General features: G+C 40.1%; 1 protein-coding gene across 1 annotated transcript in view; it reads left to right on the forward strand.

Moving 5' to 3' along the window:
* The window catches only part of LOC111159986 (fatty acyl-CoA reductase 2), a 48,763-nt gene that overhangs the window by 22,575 nt on the left and 4,033 nt on the right, over positions 1 to 22,155 (forward strand). The window contains exons 4-10 of the mRNA XM_022522720.1: positions 5,911 to 6,088; positions 7,408 to 7,452; positions 10,298 to 10,416; positions 11,282 to 11,349; positions 13,611 to 13,782; positions 17,969 to 18,098; positions 21,495 to 21,622. Of these exons, the coding sequence (XP_022378428.1) occupies positions 5,911 to 6,088; positions 7,408 to 7,452; positions 10,298 to 10,416; positions 11,282 to 11,349; positions 13,611 to 13,782; positions 17,969 to 18,098; positions 21,495 to 21,622 (840 nt within the window). The remainder of the gene's footprint in view (positions 1 to 5,910; positions 6,089 to 7,407; positions 7,453 to 10,297; positions 10,417 to 11,281; positions 11,350 to 13,610; positions 13,783 to 17,968; positions 18,099 to 21,494; positions 21,623 to 22,155) is intronic.

Raw genomic sequence — 22,155 nt, forward strand, 5'->3', positions numbered from 1 at the left:
AGTTTTCCGGAATACTGGCTCAAGTAGAATGTTTATTTTTTAAAGTGCACATAACCGACCGGGAAAGATTGCTGTTTTCCCTCTTTTTCAGGCCAAGTTAACTCCTCTTAGGAGAGACAGAAGGAAAAGATTTTTGTTACCTATATAAAAACTGGAAATAACTATAGCCCGAAACTAGAAAAATGGATCCATAAATATTTACTGCTTTAGTTAGCATCCTTAAATCAATCTAGTAAGTACACATTAAGAAGGGAAGGGCAGCTCTGATTCATCACTGAGCAATTATTGTGAGTAAAGACACTTCCGCAGACACCGGTTCCTTACCGTAATATCGTCGGGCTGGTGGTATGTGTTGCTGCTACTGGGCTAATAAAGGAACAGAAGCTCCAAAAGACTGAGGAAGCCTTCGGAATTCTCCCACCTAGTAAGTTACAGGGACACCATTTTTCTCCGTGGCCCCATGATTCGATCACGCAGCCCTTTTCAGTACTCCCACACACTTGACTGTATGAGAGATTAAAAGGTGCTTTCTTAAAATAGAGACTGTGTTCTCAAGGAGCTCCCAGTAAAACACAAAACAGGGCAAGGTAGCATTATACATGGAGCATGGTAGCAGAATTTAGATGGAGTTGGTGGTGGCAGTGGAAAGGCCCTGTGGAGACAGGCACAGCACACGGACTTGGGAGAGGAGGCACGGTGTGGCAGGGTGAGGTGGGGGTGCAGACTAGGCACAGCCAGGGGAGCAGGAAGGCTGGAGGCATGCTGGGGGTATGGCCATCCATCTACCGGGGCAGCACAGTTGTTATTTGTAGGGAAGTGGGGCTGGGGCTGTCCTGAGAGTTTTGAATGCCCTGGGGAGGACTGTATTTAATTCTAGAGGCAATAGGGATCCACGGCAGGAGGGTCATGCATGTGTGTGTAGGGGGGGTGGTTTTGATTGGTTGGTGCTTCCATTTTGTTTTCATCAAAAAAATACTTGGATGAAAGCAGGCTTTAGGAACGTTAGTACGGTCACGAGGGAAGGGGGTAGATCTGCCTGGGCAGTCATCAGAGGCAGGGGCAGCTGTGACCTGCCATGTTGTGGGGTGAGCCTGAGAACTGGGGAGTGACAACAGATACCAAAAAACACCTCTGTGTTCGGGGACAGGAGACTGAATGGGACGTGGCCACTGCTTTGCATGTGGGCTTGCACATACCTTCTAATCAACCCTCAGATTCCATCTCTAGTGTCCAGGATTGAAATCCTTTAAAGTTCAAGTCTACTGAAAGGTTTACTCCAAGAAGTGATGCCTCTCTCAGAGCTAATCCCAATTTGTTCAAGGCTAACATTTGTGGGGTGGCGTCCTTTGAAACTGGTGATTCCTCAGTTTGCCTGACCATAACAAGCACCACTCCACTGGATAACAAATCAAGGTTATCAAGCTCTCCCCTGAAGACTGGTTTGGAGGTTCTAAGATGATACCCAGGGAGCTGAACTTTTGTCATAGGCCCCACATAAGTCTTACTGATGAGCAGGCAAGTTTGGGGAAAACTGCCTCAAAGTGCTTTTTCATGTAATGTCTCTCATTTGACCCGAGGTTCATTCATATTCCAGTCACCCACTCACCCCAGCCTTCCCACTCTCCTTGCTTGCCACCCCCGCCCCATTCCTAGAGGCTTTCCTCGATGAAAATTCCCTGAAAGATTTGTACCTACTAAAAATCATGCTCTTGAAGCTACCCAGCCTCCAGAAGCACAGTCAATCTGCCATGTGAAAAAAGGTGTTTTTGATCAAACGTGGGCAGCAGTCAGCTATGGCAGAAATATGAAAGGAAGTCAGATGTTGGAAAGTAGTCTTGTCTGGGTGCTGAAGAACACGTTGTTAACACTAAGTGTATCTACTCCAGGGGAAAGGAAAACACTCATTTTGATTTTGTCCATTTACTGTCAGAATTGTATAGGCTTAAGATGGCATCTAAGCAGCAGACAAAAAAAAAAAAAAAAAAAAAAAAAAAACCAGAAAACTCTGTGTACTTTTAGTGTTATCTGGCTTTAAATACAAATCAGAGCTGGGTTAGACTGCTTCCTAGAGAGATTGAATAATTTTCATATTATCAGGCCACTGGAGGCCAGAATAGGTGTTCAGTAGTAGTTAAGGGGGAAATGCAGAGGCCAGCTCACCGCCAGCACTAGGCACAGGAATACCCTTGACCCCAGTAAAAAGTGTAAATTTGCTCTGAAGCCAACTCTGCCATGTTGAAATTAGTCAACATGTAATCTTTCAGCTTCTCAACACTTGACATCACTACCAGCTTGATATTTTAACTTCCAGTTTTGCTTCATTCTCCAAAAACACATCCCCTCCCTTCCTTCCTCCTCCCTTCCTCCTTCCTTCTTCCCTTCCTCCTTCCTTCTTTCCTTCCTCCTTCCTCCCTTCCTCCTTCTTTCCTTCTTTCTTCCTTCCTCCTTCTTCCTCCTTCCTCCCTTCCTCCTTCTTTCCTCCTTCCTTCCTTCCTTCCTTCCTTCCTTCCTTCCTTCCTTCCTTCCCCACAGATTCCTTCCAGCCCCGCCCGCTCCTCAGTTCCTCCGGGCTCTCCTGTCAATGTCCATCTCAGCTTCCCAAAGTGTTATTCAGAACACAAACCAGCCAGTCAAGACTGTGGTGTGGGAGAGCCCTTCAGGACTGAATCAGGGAGTAGGTGCCTGGGCGGGTAAAGTGATCAGACACAGAGAGAAGAAACCTAATCCCTGCTCTCTGGGACTCACCATAAAATGGGGAAACTGACACATGAACCTACGGCAGAATCCCTGCAAGAATCAAGGGAAGAACCTAATTCAGACAAGAGACGGAGAGCGCAAACATGACCATGACCGTGTTTCTGCTCCGCAGAAAACTTCACCCGAAATATCACTGGTCTTGCCCTCCCTGTTGCCTAAGGAAACTAGGAAGAAACATTGATATTCCTCCAACTATTTCATTTAGGAAGTACCTAAATTATGAAATCATTAATGATACTAGGTTGATGCAGTAAGTTTCAAGCCCCGCCCCCCCTCAAAAAGATAGTAATATTTACAGGAAATGGTATGTACATTGCTTTCTGAAATCTTCACTAACTTTTTGCTTCTTTTGAAGCAATGTAAGTAGAAGTTTAGAATCTGGGACCTATGGGTTCAAAACATCTCAGGTACCCTGAAGAGCATTTGGTTAATTTTAGAAATGTACTTTTATTTATAGAATGTCTTTTTCCATGCCAACTTCACTGTTTTAAAAACAAGCTGAGAAGGGGCACCTGGGTGGCTCAGTCAGGTAAGTGTCAGCCTTCAGTTCAGGGCATGATCCCAGGGTCCTGGGATTGAACCCGGCATTGGGCTCCCTGCTCAGCAGAGAGCCTGCTTCTCTCCCTCTGCCTCTCCCCCTGCTCGTATACTCTCTCTCTCTCTTCCTCGAATAAATACATTTTTTAAAAATGTTCATCAAAAAAAATGAGAACAAATAGCCAAACAGACTTTTGTAAAGAAGAGCATGAACTGAATATAGGTCTCGTAAAGGGTATCACCACTTAACCAGCGGGTGCATGTGCTTCTTATACCAACGTCCTCTTTGAACCCAGGAAGTGGCTGGATGAGATGGGTCAATGGCTGTTTGCCTGCATCAGAAAAGATAATTTAAAACTAACTGTTATATTTGTAGATACATGCCCCTTGGTTCTTTTACCAAACATCAAAAATTCCTTCGGTTTTTGGCTCATTTGGCTTTATCAAAGAGCTTTAAGTGCAGTTGTGAAAATCCCTGTTTGTTCTCATGATAACTTGAAAATTAGAACAGCTATAATGATTGCCACTTTTCACCAGTAAAAACTGAGGAATCAAGAAGCTAATTCAGTGGGATACAGACAGAGCCACAAATATAAGAGGCAAACCATTCACAGAGCACAACTTCTTTTACAGCTGTGTTCTTAGTAATCTATGAAACCAGGATTTTCTTAAAAAAAAAAAAAAAAAAGATTTATTTATTTATTTTAGAAAGAGAGTGTGAGCATAAGCTGGGGGGAGAGAGAGCCTTAAGCAAACTCTTTGCTGACTGTGGATCCCAACCTGGGGCTCATCTTCTGACCCTGAGATCATGACCTGAGCTGACACCAAAAGTCAGATGCTCAAACAACTGAGCCACCCAGGTGCCCTGAAACCAACATTTTCTAAGATAGGCAAACTCCCTTTCCATGCACACCAACATCAATGACCACAGCTGGTCCCAGCCCTGTGACGTATCAGCTTAGTGCCTGGTTATTTATGTTCTCATGTATTCTTAGAATTTGTTTCTTCACAGCCCGATCAGGCTGTATTTCTCCTGACCTGGTTTTTGCAATCTGTGTGTGTTTGCTCGTGAAAGAAAAATGGTCTTAGGTCAGTTAATCCACTGTGGACCATCAGATAAAATGAGGCAACGGTGACATCATCATGAAATGGAGAAGTGCCTACATTATCCCACATGCTTTATCCCTAACCTCAGGGGGCCATATAATTAGAAAATCTTCCATTTTTCTAACTATGTGGAGTTACTTTTGTTCTAGGAACTTCTTGACCTTTTTTCCCTATTCAATTTAAATCAAACGGTATTTGAGTATCTAGAAAACACTCAGCACTAATAGCAGCAAAGCAAGGAAAACCGAAACATTATAGACAGTGCTCATGTCCCACTCCAACATCAAATGAGTGTTCTCAAAACTGAGGGTTGTGTCTCTGAATAAGTATTGGCATAAGCACATTGTAAATGTCCAATAATTTGTCATGGGAGCAAAGCAATAACAGCTAAGATTTTTCTATAATCAAAATAGTATGACTGAGCTCAGCCCTCTAAGGTAGGAATAAATGTACCAAGCCCATCAATTATAAAAATCACACTAACATATTTAGTGAGGCCTGGTTTTTGAAAAATTATATTGTAACAAATGGTTAACCAAATAGGTCTGTCAACTAAGAGAAACATTAAATATTTAATCGACGATTTTATTGCTTTCTTTGAGAAGGGCAGATAGACTTTGGGATTATCAAAAGGGTGCTGACATCTTTAAAAAAGAGATTAGGCGGCTGTCATGGTAACTCAGTTTCTCATGATACATGTCCTTTTGTAAGGAGAGGTGTTCACCAGTCACTATTAGAGCTGCTTCAGAGTAGTATAATCATGCCTCCTGACAGACTATTAATAGCTACTAGAGAATCTCAGAATTCAAGGGAAATCTGGAAAAAATTACCGAGCTATTACTATGACTGTAAATATAACTTCAAAATGTATTCCATAGATTTGCTAAAACAGATAGTAGCTCTGCCAAATGTCGTTGCTTTTATTTGTTGAGGCACTGAATGGAATTTTAAAAGTAAAAAGCGAAAGGTTGCAAGATTGGTGCACTAGGTGTGAACAGGACAACCCCGGATGAACAGGGGTTCATCCCAGAACCCTGGGAAGCCTGGGGTGGGAGCCTCTAAGCTCCACGAACACAGCACATGGCATGCTACGGGCACGGCTGGCACCCACAGTTGTCCTCATGGGTGTACTCCTGAGCCAGTTGAAGAGGAAATAATTGAGGATAATTAGAGATCGTGCATAATAAAGTAGTAGATTGCATGGCTGTTGAATTTATCAGTCTAGGTGGGAGGAAGCTGGACTCAACTGGTGAGAGCGGGCCTCATGGTGCAGAGCCAAGAGCTCATTCAGCACTCGGGGTTTGGACGGGTGCCCACTCAGCCTTGGTATCCTATGACTGTTCTGAATTCCAGAACTCAAGAAAGGGGAAGTCCTGTTTGTGTTTTGTTTGGGGGTTCCTTCCTCCCTCCTTCTTACTTTCCTTCCTCCCTCCCTCCCTCCCTATCTTTCTTCCTGTCTATTGTCTAACATATGTTACTAGAATTCTTTTTGACTCTGACTACCCACAGGTGGTTAGATGATGCTATTATTGATGAGATCACCCCCAAGCTGATCGGTGATCGGCCCAATACTTACACGTATACCAAGGCCTTGGGTGAGATGGTGGTGCAGCAGGAGAGCGGGAACCTAAACATCGCCATCATAAGGCCCTCCATTGTGGGAGCAACCTGGCAGGAGCCTTTCCCGGTAAGTCCACTTGTCTGGATTCCTTGCTTTGCTTCCGAACCATCATCCTTCTCACCCAATTACTTTCCGAAGATGTCCTTTTCTCTCTCTCTCTTCTCAGAACGTATAGCTGAGTGCAGCAAATCAAATATGAACCCATTATATTAGGACAAATTTCACATTTGGTTCAGGATTTATCCAACATGAGGTTCTTCTGGAGGTTCTACTGTCTGTTCCAGAGTTGGATGGAGGTCTTACATTAGCCTCTCATTCACTGGAGTCTGAAAATTGTTGTAGCAGATAGTTTTAGTTCTTGGCTTCCCCACTATAGTTTAAATATACCAGAATGTTCTTGGTGGCCATTTTGGTAGTTTTATAACTGTCAGGGTAAATAGGAACCACAAAGTTCGCAGAAGGTTCTCAGTTTAGGAATAATTAATTTTTGCATCTGTGTATTGCTGTATCCTTTTGAATGTACACCGAATTATACTATCTTTTTTGAAGCAATTCTGTGAAGCTTTAGGGCCAAAAAAATTGAGCTCTATGACTTACTGAAAATTCAGGCTTTTGAGCAGTCTCATCTATAAACCTGGGCTCATGCTATTTTAGCCCAATACTGGACCCACATGTGGAGAGCCAATCAAATGAGACCATGTACAAGGAGTGTTTAGTGCCTGGTCCCTAGTTGAATAAATATTAGGTCTTCCCTCTTCTCTATTCTCCCTCCTCTCCTATTTAAACACACATTTTAACTTTTATGGATGAAGAAACAGACATAATAAGGTCAACTGACTTGCTTAGGGCTTAGGAGACAAGCTCAAGAAGACGTTTTTCCTCCAACAGCTCCATAACATAGTCTTCCCATGAACATCTCTGAGCAAGCTAATGCAAATAGAGTATGGATGCTCGACTTCTCAGATTTTCCAGAAATGGATCATTCCTACAAATCATGTTTGATATGTAGTGTTCCCCTGGGGAGTTAAAATCAGGCCTGAGGTGAAGAAAAGTGATGGCTAGTGACTTGGTTAGCAAGTTATGATATTAAGTCAAGGTTTAGTTTAACCTCTAAGATGTCATAAAACAAACTGAAACTCCCCATGACTCCTCCCTCCTATAAAAAAAAGATGCTGGCAGAATTTTCATTCTTGCACGAGTGCAGAAATATCCAGTGCTTTGCTAGCGATCTTTGTTTGTGATCTTAGATATATTGGATGAGACCATTCTATCAGCTGGGATCTCAGTGCTCTTGTTTGAAACTTACTAAAATCAGACTGCAGACATTGCATAGACGTATAATGATTTTCTGACATGTGTAACTAATAGAGATCTTTTTCTTTTAGGGCTGGGTTGATAACCTAAATGGACCTAGTGGGCTCATTATTGCGGTACGTATAATAATGTAGAAATAACTCCTTGGAAGGTAGTGGAGGAATGGTAATAAAATGCCTAGTGTTGGTTTAGCTTTATTGATCCAAATCCATAAGTGTTACTTTAGTAACTACAATTGAAGCTACTTAATCTCAATTCTGTTGGTTGGGAAATAGAGGCAGGATGAAATTACTTTTATTATTTGTAGATTTTATCAGGAAAGCAGAAGCACTGTGATATCATCAGTTACTCTTGAGTTTTATTTTTGGAAAGTCTGAGCATCAAGGACCATGTCTGCATTTCCCTTTAATTACCACAAGAGGGGAGTGTTTCCTCCTTTTCGCTATTTATTAATAGCTTGAATTAATACAGTAAATTGGGGAGGCAACAAAAATCACATTCTCAAAGATTATTCTTCATTATAATATGCATTCAAGAGTTAATGTGTATGAAAAAAAAAGTTAATGTGTATGGATAGAAATTTTATGTATAATAAAAATACATCAATAATAGTCCTCAACAGATACAAGAAAGAGAACCACCAATTAGAGCAAATTTTTCTCCTATAAAAATGAATGAATAGAGAAAACGCTTTTCACCAATACTCCTCTCCCAAACAAGGAGAAACATCAGCGGTGCCTCTAGGTCCCTGCAGTGAAGGCTGATCTAGGTGATGGGAGGTGTCCCGCAGCTCACAGTTCAGGAGGAAGCACTATAGGACCTGAACCGCCTCTCTGCTCTTTAGGATGATGAATAGGAATTCACTTCTCTCACTGAGTGTAAATCTTTTTTTTTTTTTTTAAAGATTTTATTTATTTATTTGACAGACAGAAATCACAAGTAGGCAGAGAGGCAGGCAGAGAAAGAGAGGGAGAAGCAGGCCTCCCGCTGAGCAGAGAGCCCGATGCGGGCCTCGATCCCAGGACCCCGGGATCATGACCCGAGCGGAAGGTACAGGCTTTAACCCACTGAGCCACCCAGGCGCCATCCTGAGTGTAAATCTTATTAGAAATGCCGTGCTTCTGAGCTAGGTCCCACGTGAACTAATATACAAACATAAGAGTGAATTATGACTATTTGTCAAAGACAGCAGCAGACAACTTCTGATTTCTTTCTAGCAGCCCCTCTCTTTTTGTTTCTCCACCTGTCTTCAACTCTTTCATTTTTTTTATTTTAAAAAGTATTTTATTTATTTGATGGTGGGAGGGGTAAAAGAGAGAACACAAGCAAGGGGAGCAGCAGACAGAGAGAGAAGGAGAAGCAGGCTCCCCGCTGAGCAGAGAGCCCTATGTAGGACTTGATTCCAGGACTCTGTGATCATGACCTGAGCCGAAGGCAGATACTTAACTGACTGAGCCACTGAGGCGCCCCAACTCTTTCATCTTAAAATCTTAGTTGGGGTGGGGCGCCTGGGTGGCTCAGAGGGTTAAAGCCTCTGCCTTCGGCTCGGGTCATGATCCCAGGGTCCTGGGATCGAGCCCCGCATCGGGCTCTCTCCTTGGTGGGGAGCCTGCTTCCTCCTCTCTCTCTCTCTCTGTCTGCCTCTCTGCCTACTTGTGATCTCTCTCTGTCGAATGAATAGATAAAATCTTTAAAAAAAAAAATCTTAATTGGGGTGAACATTTGGTAACTTAGAACATAATTATTTTTACATGATCCTAGAGTGAGGTTTATTATATTATTTACAAAGCTGCACATGGATGTAGATTTTCTAAAATCTTTCAGACTGATTTCTTACATAAAAAGGAAGGGGAATCAGTCACAAGAAAATAGAGATTAGGAATATAGGAAAGTGCTAACCACTGCAAATCAATGCTGGAAATATGCAGGATATCAATAACTTCATAAAGTCAGTGAACATGACTATTAACCTATATATTTATTGGTATGACTTATTTATTAATGTGAATAATTCCCAATTCTTACATTTATATAACATCTTTGAAGTGAACAAAGATACTGAGCAAAAAATGGTGGCCTTTCCTTAAGTAATAAAGAGTATTTATGGAATGGTAGAAGCCTATTAACTTTTTAAAATGTTTCTTAGACTTTTAGGATCTACTGTTGTTTGTAAGTTAGTGAGAACTAGCAGAAAATGGCATCACTTAAGAAATGCTAAACTGGGGGCGCCTGGGTGGCTCAGTGGGTTAAGCCTCTGCCTCCGGCTCAGGTCATGATCTCAGGGTCCTGGATCGAGCCCCGCATCGGGCTCTCTGCTTGGTGGGGAGCCTGCTTCTCCCTCTCTCTCTTCCTGCCTCTCTGCCTACTTGTGATCTCTCTCTGTCAAATAAATAAAATCTGAAAAAAAAAAAAAATGCTAAACTGAAGGGTGCCTGGATGACTCAGTTAAGTGTGTGCCTTTGGCTCAGGTCCTGAGATTGAGCCTTGTCTGGACTCCCTTTTCAGCAGAATGCCTGATTCTCTCTCTGCCTCTCCTCCCCATTTGTTCTCTTTGTCTCTCTCTCTCTTTAGGTTAAATAAATAAATAAAATGGTAAACTAATCTTAATGGAAAATTTGGGAAACCTTAGTTCTTAAGATATCTTATGAATTAATTGTTAAATGTGAAAAACTGTTCTTGGTGTTTGTTCATCAGCTGAACATACTAACCTCTCACAAATTGGAGGAACTCCACTCCTAAAGGAATCTGAGGACCTCTATGGAAATTGGCATTTGAGATGGACTTGGCCGGGGGTTGGTTGTGGGGGTGGGTTGGATAGGCTGAGAGAAGTCAGCCTTAGCATGATAACCTGTAAGCCCTGAGTCAGTGTTAACTGTTGTTAACTAGCAGCATTAATTTAGTATTAGTCCCAGCTGTTACTTAAAACTTGGTTCAGTACTTACTGTTCTTTTTCCTATGCAGGCTGGGAAAGGGTTTCTTCGGTCCATAAGAGCTACTCCGATGGCTGTGGCAGATTTAATTCCCGTTGATATAGTCGTCAATCTCACTTTGGCTGTGGGATGGTACACAGCCGTTCACAGGTGCGCATGTGGAAGCCGGCTTTCAAACATTTGATGAGGAGGAGGGTGAATATGTTAGGCTTATTTTCAAAATATGTGTGTTTGATTGTAGTAGACCCCAAATGTCAGAAAGGATCAGTCTTAATATTTTACATAGTTCCAAATATGCCATCACATATGCATGGAAATATTTTATAAATACTGCTTCATATTTTGGATAAAGTAGCAAACTCTAAACTGTTTAACCATAAAATTCTTATAACCCCAAAAGGCTTTTCTTTCTATTCAGTAGTCTAAAGTACAGCTCCCCTTTTTAAGGCAAAGGAGATAAAAGTGGGTGAAATAAAGGCATCTTTTATATTTTATACAACTGCTCATTTCCTGCTACATGCCAAAAGTACAGATCACCATGGGAGGGGCTGTTTCCAAGTACAGGGGGAAGAAAAAAAAAAAGGTTGTTTGTATATTTGACTCTGATAGTAAATGGTAAACAGAAATAAATTTTTATTTGAAGTCAGCCATTTAGATGTTTTCCAATACAACAGGCCTTAACTGGACTTAGAAGAAAACATAGCTGATATTTTGCCCAATAAACATGTCCAGAAGTTAGTGATATTATCTGCTTTCTCATTGTCATGTTACCTCCATCTGCTCCCTAAATACATCAACTTATTTGAGATCTCTTTCACATGCACACGCACAAATACACACATTCCTCGTCTACTTCCATTTTGCATTTTTACCCAAAGAAGGAACAAAAGATGGAAGTGTTGCCCTGGTTATGGGAATTATTGAAACATCCTTGCCTACATGTTGTTTTTCCTTATCTTTCTTTCATTTGTCCTCCATTTTGTTGTATTTATTTATTTTTTATTTCATTTTCCAGACCTAAGTCAACATTAATCTACCACTGTACATCTGGTAACCTCAATCCTTGTAATTGGGGCAAAATGGGTAAGTGCCTGTAGAGATATAACTACATAACTATTAGCATCTGCCCACACAGTAGTAGTGTCTACCACAGGGGAAAAATGTGGCAAAATGTGTCTTGGAGCTTTGAGTCTAATGGGAGAAAAAGATTAAAAAATAAGTACAAGATAAAAGAATTAGTAATTATCAATGTGTAAGAGTTAACTAGAATGTGCTGTGGAATATCAAAGAAGGGGTCAATGGGAATAATGTACATGATTGCAAGCAATAAGGGGTCCATTGACTATGAAGATTTTTTAAAATACATAAAACCGAGTGAAAGTCAGCACTTGTAAGTAACATCAGTGAGGAAATGCCCCTCCTGCTGAGGCGGGAGCTGCTCCCACGCCCACATCCCTTGTGCCCTGGCTACACCATCGAGACTGTGGGATCATCAATAACAAGTAGATGTAGGGTACTGAGTCAATAATACTCCTCACTGATTTATACAGCGAGCCACAAGTGTCACCTTGAAAGTATCTTATTGAATGGAAGTAATTAACCCTGCATTAATAGAAAATTAGCTAATCAATGTTGTACTCCGTCAATTTAGTTGATTTTCTGCAAATATCTGAAAATTTTAGATCCTCTACTCTTATTTAGATACTAGATATAGAAAAAAATCACATGTACTTAATTTGTTAGAATCTGATTTTCATTTCAGAGCACTCTCCTATGCTAATCTATTTGTAAAGTTATTTCAGAAAAAATGAAATTATCTACTGGCATCAAAGCTCTTTAGATCATATATCCAGTTACTTAGATCATATATCTGAGTAATTCTGAAAACATTTGGAATTAAAAATACATCTCCTCTACCTCAGTAACAGGATTAAGGTATTAAGGTATTTGTTATCACTCATAAAAAGAGGCATTAATAGAAGCAAACAAGTTATGTTAAGCTTGTCAATAAAAAGATGCTACATGTAAACTCCATTTCTGATGGAGTTCAAGTCTTCTTCCGTGCTGAAACCTCTTATTTTCCGTTTATCAAAGTATACGGTATCACAGTTGAAAGTAATCTTAGAAATAATCTAGTGGCCTTGCTTTATTTTATATATGAGACCCCAAGAGAGGAAGAGATCTATTCACATTCATGTGGAGGTCTGGTACCTCAAATATGAGTAGAGGACAGGTCTCTGTGCAGTACCCATTCTGGAAGGAAAAAGAGTCCAGATTCCTGGATCAGATGTTTCTTGAGAATCTCTTCTGTACAAGGTATATATTTTTTATACAGATTTCCAAGTAACACACTTTAAGGAGGATAATAATATTACCATGATAACTGATATAGTTATCATAAATAATGAACTTGGGTATATTCTTTGAAAATTTTACATTGGTAAAATCAATATTTAATTGGAATTAATATATTTTGAAAAGAATTATTTTACAAATATACATCAAGAGTCTTTTAACTTTTATCTAGGTTTTATCTACTTAATCATTAAAAAAAAATTGTGGAGGGGCGCCCGGGTGGCTCAGTGGGTTAAGCCGCTGCCTTCGCCTCAGGTCATGGTCTCAGAGTCCTGGGATGGAGCCCCGCATCGGGCTCTCTGCTCAGCAAGGAGCCTGCTTCCTCCTCTCTCTCTGCCTGCTTGTGATCTCTCTGTCAAATAAATAAATAAAATCTTTTAAAAAAAAATTGTGGAAAAAAAAATCTGGAGACAAAAGTGAATGGACAGTGGAGTCTGGGGTATCTATCCCCAGAGAAGCAGAAATAACAAAGAAGTAAAAGACGGGTATATAAGTGAACCAGCACAAGGGAATCCTGCCTTGATATGCGCTTTTTCACTTAAACATTTATGAAACTTTAACCCTTTTAAAAGTTTAAGTAAAATATGAAGAAACTTTCCTGATGGTTCTACAACCAATGATCCTACCTAGGAAAGAAGGCCTTCTGGCTCTGTCTTGGAGCTTTTGGAATAGACTAGATAACCTGGGAATCAAATGATGGATTTATGTTTTTCTGAACAATACTTCACTGTATTGATTGAAACTATTTCCCTCAAGAAGTTGTTTTAGATAAAGGTTTCAGGAAAAGGACCCACTTTGTAACCCATTCTCATTATTTGATTTTGTAGGTGACCTCTTGCCTCGCATAAATATCTTAATATTGTTCTCAGAGATTGATTCTAGATTCTTCACAGCAATCACTAGTCTTTATCATTTTGACCCATTGCAAATGCCCTCCACTACAGTGGGCTTATATGCTTCTAGACTTAGTACTCTGTTTTCTTCCCCAGGAATCCAAGTCTTGGCAACTTTTGAAAAAGCCCCATTTGAGAGAGCTTTTAGGAGGCCACATGCAGACTTCACAACCAACCTCATCATAAGCCAGTACTGGAATGCTGTCAGCCACCGGGCCCCTGCCATCATCTATGACTTCTATCTGCGGCTCACAGGAAGGAAGCCCAGGTGAGAAGCCAAGTCAGTGGCTTTAAGAGTGTTATTGCATGGAAGATTTAGGCCCCAGAGTACAGCCCTCCTTTCATCTGGGGGTTGAAGATGACAACTGAATCGTGTATAAATTTAGGGCCAACTGAAGCAGTAGTAATGAGAAGTCCTAAAGGGACCCCTACCTTAAAAATCCTCTATCATAATAAAGGAAGGTAAATGTTGAGAAACTTGGTCAATTCAGCAAGTAGTCATCCAAAAAGCAAAGCAAAGGAGACTGTAAATCTGGGGTTTTCTAAACTGTTAGGTAATCTTAAAATTGTGCAATGATGGTAACACACACACACACACACACACACGCATGCACACGATAACGTGGGATGATCTCGTTTTCATTCGCACAACAATCCAGAGAGGATGTACTCCTAACAACAATTTTACAAATAGGAAATAGAAGCTAAGGGAAGAATTTAAAGTAGTGTAGAAGTGGAAAAGAGGAGAGATCTGGAGAAACCTGAACTAGAGTTACTGCCATCTAGAGGCAAGTAAAGAAATTAAAGGGAACAAGGTAGAATGAAATGTGCTATCGCTGAGGCCGCTCTGTCGCCACCTAGCTGTGAGACTTAGGACCTAGCCCTTTCTTTCTGTCTCCCTTGAATTTTGTATTTGTCTGAAGAGCCATCATTATTATAATTACCAAATGCAATCCCTGCGAGCAAGCGTGGGAAGCATGAATAGCATTGCTTTCCTTGCTAGTCTCTTTATGGAGGCAGTCTCTCGGTATGTTTAATTTCCATCCTTATTAGTAGTGCAAATGGCTAAAGCTTAGGCAATGTTACATTTATCCAAATTTTCAGAGACCTTATTTAGAGCTCATAACTCAGTAATCATCAGGTTCTTCTTGAGCAAGATGAAAAGGAGACACTGTAAATATTTGTATGGGGCTGATTAAATAAAAGTGGGAAAAGAAGGAATACCAAACATTATAGGCAGAAACAGGTAAGTCTTTAAAATTTATCAGGGTTGGAAGAAGACCTGGATAAAGAGCAAAGTTCTGCAAGTAGAAAAGAAAAAAGATGAAAGGGAGCCAATAAAAATTTTTATGGCAAAAATGCTAGAAATCAATGCAAAAAATGCTAGAATCCTTTTAGACTCTTTCCCTTCCCAAGTACATTTGTGTGTAATCTTCTATGCATTTACAACCATATATAGACATATATGTAGTTTTGCTTTGAGTTGTGTAATTCAAGCCTACATATTTTCCAACTTTTTTCCACTAATGTTCCTTGAAAGTCTAAGTCCTTCTGCCTAGTGTTGTTTTTTCCTGTTATGGTGGGGTAATGAATATCAGTGCACCTACATTTTTTTAGAATGTACCACTGGGTCTGGGGTGGAGGCGATCTGGATTTTGTCACTACCTAGTTTGCCCTAAAGGAAGCCTCTGTCAATTTGCACATCAGCACAGAAGGGTAAAAATGTGTTTTTAATTACCCTCATCAGTAGCTGACCAAAAAAAAAAAAAAAAAAAAGTGTTTTGAATTGTCAGACTAATGGCAATGAATGGCATCTCTTTGTTACTTTGATTTGCCTTCCCAATTGCTAGAGGGGCTGGGCTTTCATTTTTTTCATTGGACATTCAAGGTTTCTCCTCTGTGAGTTGTCTGCCTCTGCTTCTCACCTATTTTTCCATTGGATTGACCATATTAATTTATAGAAACTCATTTATGTGCATAAATATTTAATGTATTTTCTCCAACTCAATTTCTTATCTCATAGCTTTATGAATGAATCTTTTTCTAATACAAGAGGACTACATACAATGTAGGTCTTAAGAGCATGGAGTTTAGAGTCCGACTTACACATTTAAATCCTGGCTTCACCAAGTCAAGGGCCATGTGAGCCCTAAATTATTGTCTGTAATACCTAACTGCCTCACCTGTAAAAAGGGATAGTAATCATACCTATTTTATGAGGTTTTATATAACAGGGCATAGAATATAGTAATCACTGTTATTACTAAAGTTTTAGGGATGACTGGGTGGCACAATAGGTTAAACATCTGTCTTCATCTCAGGCCATGATCCCAAAGTCCTGGGATCGAGTCCCATGTCAGGCTCCTTGCTCAGCAGGGCCTACTTCTCTCTCTGCCTGCCATTCTCCCTGCTTATGCATCCTCTCTCTCATTATAAAAAAAAAAAGAAGAGAAAAAATCTTAAAAAATAAAGTAGTTCTACGTTTTTATGTGATAAAATGAATAAAGGAAAAAAGTCTTTTATGGCTTGTGTTAAGAATACCTTCTGTGCCTGAAAGTCATAAATATATTCTAAGAAAAAATACTATTATGCTGATATATTCCTGTACATAGGATATCATTCTACAATGCTTATTTTAAAAATTTAAATAAATTTATTGAAATCACATCAATGACGACAGAGTTGTAGAAGGGGCAAAGATTGCCATTATCCATTTGGGCTGCTATAGCAGACTATCATAGATTGGGTGGGTTATAAACAACAGAAGTGGATTTCTCATGGTTGCAGAGACTGGGCGGTCTAAGATCACAGTGCTGGTAGATTCGGCATCTGCTAAAGACCTGCTTCCCAGTTCCTAGACAGCCGTCTGTGTCCTCACATACTGGAAAGGCTGAGAGATTTCTGGGGTTTCTTTTTATTTATTTGACAGATGGAGATCACAAGCAGGCAGAGAGGCAAGCAGAGAGAGGAGGAAGCAGGTTCCCTGCTGAGCAGAGAGCCCGATGCAGGGGCTCAATACCAGGACGCTGGGATCATGACCTGAGCCGAAGGCAGAGGCTTTAACCCACTGAACCACCCAGGCGCCCCTGGGGTTTCTTTTATAAAGGGCACTAATCACCTCCCAAAGTCTTCTCCATATACTATCATTGGTGAGAATAGGTCTAAATATGTGAACTTGGAGAGGAGGAAGGGAGATACATTGTCGACAGCAAAAAGTAAGATGATAATAGCCAAATGGAACCCTTTTACGATGCTTGTATCAGGGAATAATGAGTATACCTTCTGCCTAGGAATTTCCCATGATACAATGAGAAGTCCCGCAGAAGACATTAGGTAAATGGGTATTAGGATTTGACCAGAAGTAAGACCAAATTCCCAAAATAGCATCACAAGTCATTATTGGGTCAACTACAGTAATGACTACTGCTAACCTGGCCTAAGGTAAATGTTCTATGGGCTAAAGTGATTCGTAGCCAGAAGATCTAGGTTGCTGCATTTGCTGTGTGGCCTTGAACCTGTTAATCCTTCTATAAGATGAAGAGTACAGATCTTTACTACCTGTGAGGATCAAATAAGAGCATCAAATATGAAAGTTTTCCATAAATTGTAAATTTGGCAAGTTCACACAGCGGAGCTGGTCCCTGTCCTGACCACAGGGCAGGAAGATGCCAGCCATCAGAAGAAATGGGACACAAGAGTGGTGAGATTACAAAAGCAGAGGCTTTTTTAGGTCGGTCAAAACTGGGCTGGAATTTTCCTTTTGGTGCCTGTATTATCACGGCCACTTAATCTATCTTAAGCTCACTTTGCCCATTCATAAAATGTAGATACAAAGCTACTTAGCAGAGATGCAATGAGAACTAGGTGAGACAATAATTTTTTGAAGCATCAGCACGGTGCCGGACAGTGGGGTTATCATCTAGTAAGTTCTTTTCCGGTATCAGGCTGCACTTTTAAAATGTTTGCTAATTTTTTGGTTTTTTTTTTTTTTAAGATTTTATTTACTTGAGAGAGAGGGAGAGTGAGCATGAGAGGGGAGAGGGTCAGAAGGAGAAGCAGACTCCCTGCTGAACAGAGAGCCCAATGCAGGACTCAATCCCAGGATTCCAGGATCATGACTTGAGCTGAAGGCAGTCACTTAACCAACTGAGCCACCCTGGTGCCCCAAAATATTTGCTACTCTTGAGAAAAAAGAGAAGGTAGTAGAGAGGAAGAGGAGGAGTTCGATGGTAGTAAAATGACTAATCAAACAAACTCCCTTAGATTCAATATTCCTTCATTCAACAATTAATGTGGACAGAGAAAAAAGAATACGTGTTTTAATGAGGAAGTGGGGGAAAGAGGGAAATTTTTTATAGTTTCTGAAAAGTAATTTGTCACTCATCCTATAAAGTAGTAACAGGAAAGCAGCCAGCAGTGGTGTGCTGGTATTTGCTGATATCTCTTTACCCCAGGATGACAAAGGTCATGAATCGGCTTTTAAGAACAGTTTCCATGCTGGAATATTTTGTCAACCGGAGTTGGGAATGGAGCACATACAATACGGAAATGCTGATGTCTGAGCTGAGTCCTGAAGACCAGAGAGTAAGTAGAGTGCTGGCAACCAACAGGAAAATCTTGCTCATTTGTAACTTAGAATTATTTGACCTGGAAATCTGACCAAGTTTTAGTTATATACACAGAATCTTTTTTTTTTTTTTTTTGGCTAAGAAAACCAATCCATGCTATTGATATAACTACAGGATATAAGTTAATGTAGATAAGAGACCTGGGTTCTTGACTGGTTAGAGCCTCACTGCTATCCTGCAGTCACATTTCACATACTTTGCTTCGATCCCTGTTTGCCTTTGGAGGTGGTTTTCAACAAACCTCTATATTTTCCCTAATCTCACAACATAGGACTTCAATGGAAAAAAAAAATCATAATTTTACTACTCATAAATGCATCCATCCTTCTTGTTAAATCAAAATCGTTCTACATCTCCAAAGCTACAGTTCTTTCCTTCTTTTTAAAGCTAAACCCTCCTCACATGTGCATCCCACTAAGACTTCTCTCCCTCTCTAGCACACTGACACCCAGACAGCCTCTCTCTCCCTCTAATGACCTGTCTTCAACAATCCAAGCATCTCTCAAGACATGCCTTCACTCTAATTGCTTAGCACCGGTGCCATTTCTTTCCTTCCATTAGCTTCTTGGCAGTTGCAGACATTAAGTCCTGAGATCTTTCCATATTCTGAAATTCACAAACATAGAAATCTTTTACTTTGTACATGTTCCTAGCAGTTTTCTTCTCAAGAAGTCATGTGTTCCCTGAGCAAAGCCTTAGTTTTCAATTAAACTTTAAAGTTTTCACTCTTGACATTATCTAATTTTTTAAAGAAAACATTTTTTTAAAAGATTTTTTATTTATTTGACAGAGAGAGATCACAAGCGGGCAGAGAGGCAAGCAGAGAGAGAGAGAGAGGAGGAAGCAGGCTCCCTGCAGAGCAGAGAGCCCGATGCGGGACTTGATCCCAGGACCCTGAGATCATGACCTGAGCCGAAGGCAGAGGCTTAACCACTGAGCCACCCAGGTGCCCCCAGAAAAAAGCATTTTTTTTTTTAAAGATTTTATTTATTTATTTGACAGAGAGAGATCACAAGCAGGCAGAGAGGCAGGCAGAGAGAGAGGAGGAAGCAGGCTCCCCACTGAGCAGAGAGCCCGATGCGGGGCTCGATCCCAGGACCCTGAGATCATGACCCGAGCCGAAGGCAGCGGCTTAACTCACTGAGCCACCCAGGCGCCCCCAGAAAAAAGCATTTTTAAAAGATTTTATTTATTCATTTGAGAGAGAAAGCACAAGCAGGAGGAATAGCAGAGGGAGAAAGAGAAAGAGTCCCTAATGAGCAGGGAGCCCAACATGGGATCAATCCCAGGACCCTGAGATCATGACCTGAGCCAAAGGCAGTCACTTAATTGACTGAGCCCACCAGGAGTCCCCAAAAAAGCGTTTCTTGAGTTACCTAGTACTTGGCAGCATGTAGAAGAGACCAAGTCACACTGAGAGGGAAACATTAGAAGGCCATAGCTCGCCTCACTTGCCAGCTAAGGGATTTACTTCTACATTCCAAACTCATATAACATGATTCAAATCCAAGCTCTAGAATTACTTTGGGTCGTGGAACCTAAGAGTTACTTGCAAATCAAACACTGTGTTACAGTAAATACACCAGGTGACATTTAGAGGGATTTTTTTTTTTAAGATTTTATTTATTTATTTGACAGAGAGAAATCACAAGTAGGCAGAGAGGCAGGCAGAGAGAGAGGAGGAAGCAGGCTCCCCGCTGAGCAGAAAGCCCGATGTGGGGCTTGAACCCAGGACCTGGAATCATGACCTGAGCCGAAGGCAGCGGCTTAACCCACTGAGCCACCCAGGCACCCCTAGAGGGATGTTTTAACTGAGATAATTGCTGACCCTCTCTAAACCGGACATGAACTAGAGCTATTTTCAGAAATGTTTATGTACCTTGTATAGACAAAGATTATTCTAAGCACGTGTTTGAAATGTAGAGCTAATGATCAAATTAGCTTATTAAAAAAAAAAAAAAGCTACCATAAATTATGTGTAAAATTAGCTTCAAGTTTTAGGTAGGCTTATTTTTATTGCATTCTCTCCATGGAATAGATCCATCTAAATAATTCAAAAGGTAATAAGCTTAGAGTTCCATTTTTTTGACATATTACTATTTTAACCTAAAATAACCAAAAATTTTGTGGAAAAAACCAAATCTGCTATGGATTTAACATATGCTTTCAAAATATCTTAGCAAAGGTAATAGTCCTGAATAATTGGATATAATTGCCAAACTCCAGTTTAGAAATGAGTTTGACTCACCCTATGGGATGAGAATTCTAAACTTTAGGGCTTCATTGAAATCTAACTTAGAAATGTGAAATAGTATAAAATAAAAGCCTCTTTTTATACAGATGAATAAGTTATATTTAGTGCTACTATTGAAAACAAACATATCCAAAGTAATAAAAAAATTACCTTTGGAAAGCATTTCAGCTGTTGGACAAGTCTATGAAGCTCTCTCGAACTTGTTAATCTCATCTATTTGTTAATACTCCATATTATTTCACAAAGATTTGGGATAACTTGCAGTAAGCATATATAATTAAAGAACAAAATAGAAATAAAATGCCAAACTAGGGAAAATTTTAAAACATGAACTCAAGGATAAGAAAAATAGAATGTCCATCCATGTGTAGTCTAAGAGATCTTATCCAAGTCAGTGCAGTTAAGCAGGGACTTTGTTTCTGAACCTTCTGGTGGCGAAGTGAAAGGGAAAAATATAGTTCCATGGCATTCTGTGTCCAAGAGGAGGAAATGCACTAGTGTTCCAAGAGAAGCAAGCACTTCACTCATACCACTTAGCTCTAAATGTTTTTGAAGGGCTTCATTTAACAGCACACATAGTGGATAACTCCTCTAAAACAAATACAGAATATAAATTCTGCTAAACTTTTCCTTAAGGCTTTGCTTATCCACAGTTTACCTTAATCTGCAAAATGAAGTAGGAAAGGATGGTAGGCCAAGGGAACACCACCAAAATTCAAGAATGGGAAAGAAAAGCACTATTTGTTTTGTTCCCTAACCAAAGTTATTCCAACACTTTTAAAAATAATTAACCTCCATTTACTTGAAATAAATTAGCTTTCACCAGATTAATGCCAGTTCCTTTAAATTTCCCTCACAAGACTTCCCAAAAGTTAAATATTTGTGCTTGATCTATGCTTAAATATTTGTGTAAATGGTAACCCATATAGTCAGTGCCTTTGAAGTAACAGCTCTAATAATCTCCTTTGGAGGGGTCCAACCTAAGTCTTTCAAACCAAACGTCACTCATTTATGTAAAAGAAGCTTCATCAAAAAAGACAAGGTGATTGTCTCCAGCAGTGAAAATCTGGCAACCCATAATCTCATCTTGCCTTTCAGGTATTCAACTTTGATGTGCGCCAGTTGAACTGGTTGGAATACATTGAAAATTATGTTTTAGGAATTAAGAAGTACTTACTGAAAGAGGATATGGCTGGGATCCCAGAAGCAAAACAACATTTGAAAAGGTAAGCATAATCAGTCAGTTAATATTTATTAAGCACTTACCACAAATACCTGATTTTATACCAGACATGAAATTTGAGCAAGGGAGAGGAGGAATTAATATTTCCCAAGCATTTACTACATTACAGGTCCTTCCTTGTATATTCTCCCCTTGTAATACACTGTTTCAGCTAGTTATCACCACACCTGTATGAGGGAGATGTTATTTTATTATCCCATTTTTCTTTTTTTTAATCAACTATTTAGACTCAAAGAAGGTTAAGTAACTTGTCCATGGTAAGACATGGGAAGTAGAGGAACCAGATTTGAATCCAAGTTTGTTTCTTCTACCACATCCTGTCATAATGTGATATAAAGAATACCAAAAAGCAGATAACTTGACTGTGCTCTTTAACATGAGCAAATCACTCAACCATTCTTGAAGTCCTTAAACTGCCTTAAATTCCTTTCAGTCCTTATTCCACAAGGGACAGAGAACCAGAACAGTCTGATTTAATTCTCGTAGAAGCAAAGGGCTTTTAATGCAGAGATTATA

The sequence above is a fragment of the Enhydra lutris genome, unplaced genomic scaffold, assembly GCF_002288905.1.
Source record: "Enhydra lutris kenyoni isolate GAN:26980312 unplaced genomic scaffold, ASM228890v2 scaffoldscaffold72, whole genome shotgun sequence".
NCBI classification, from domain to species: domain Eukaryota; kingdom Metazoa; phylum Chordata; class Mammalia; order Carnivora; family Mustelidae; genus Enhydra; species Enhydra lutris.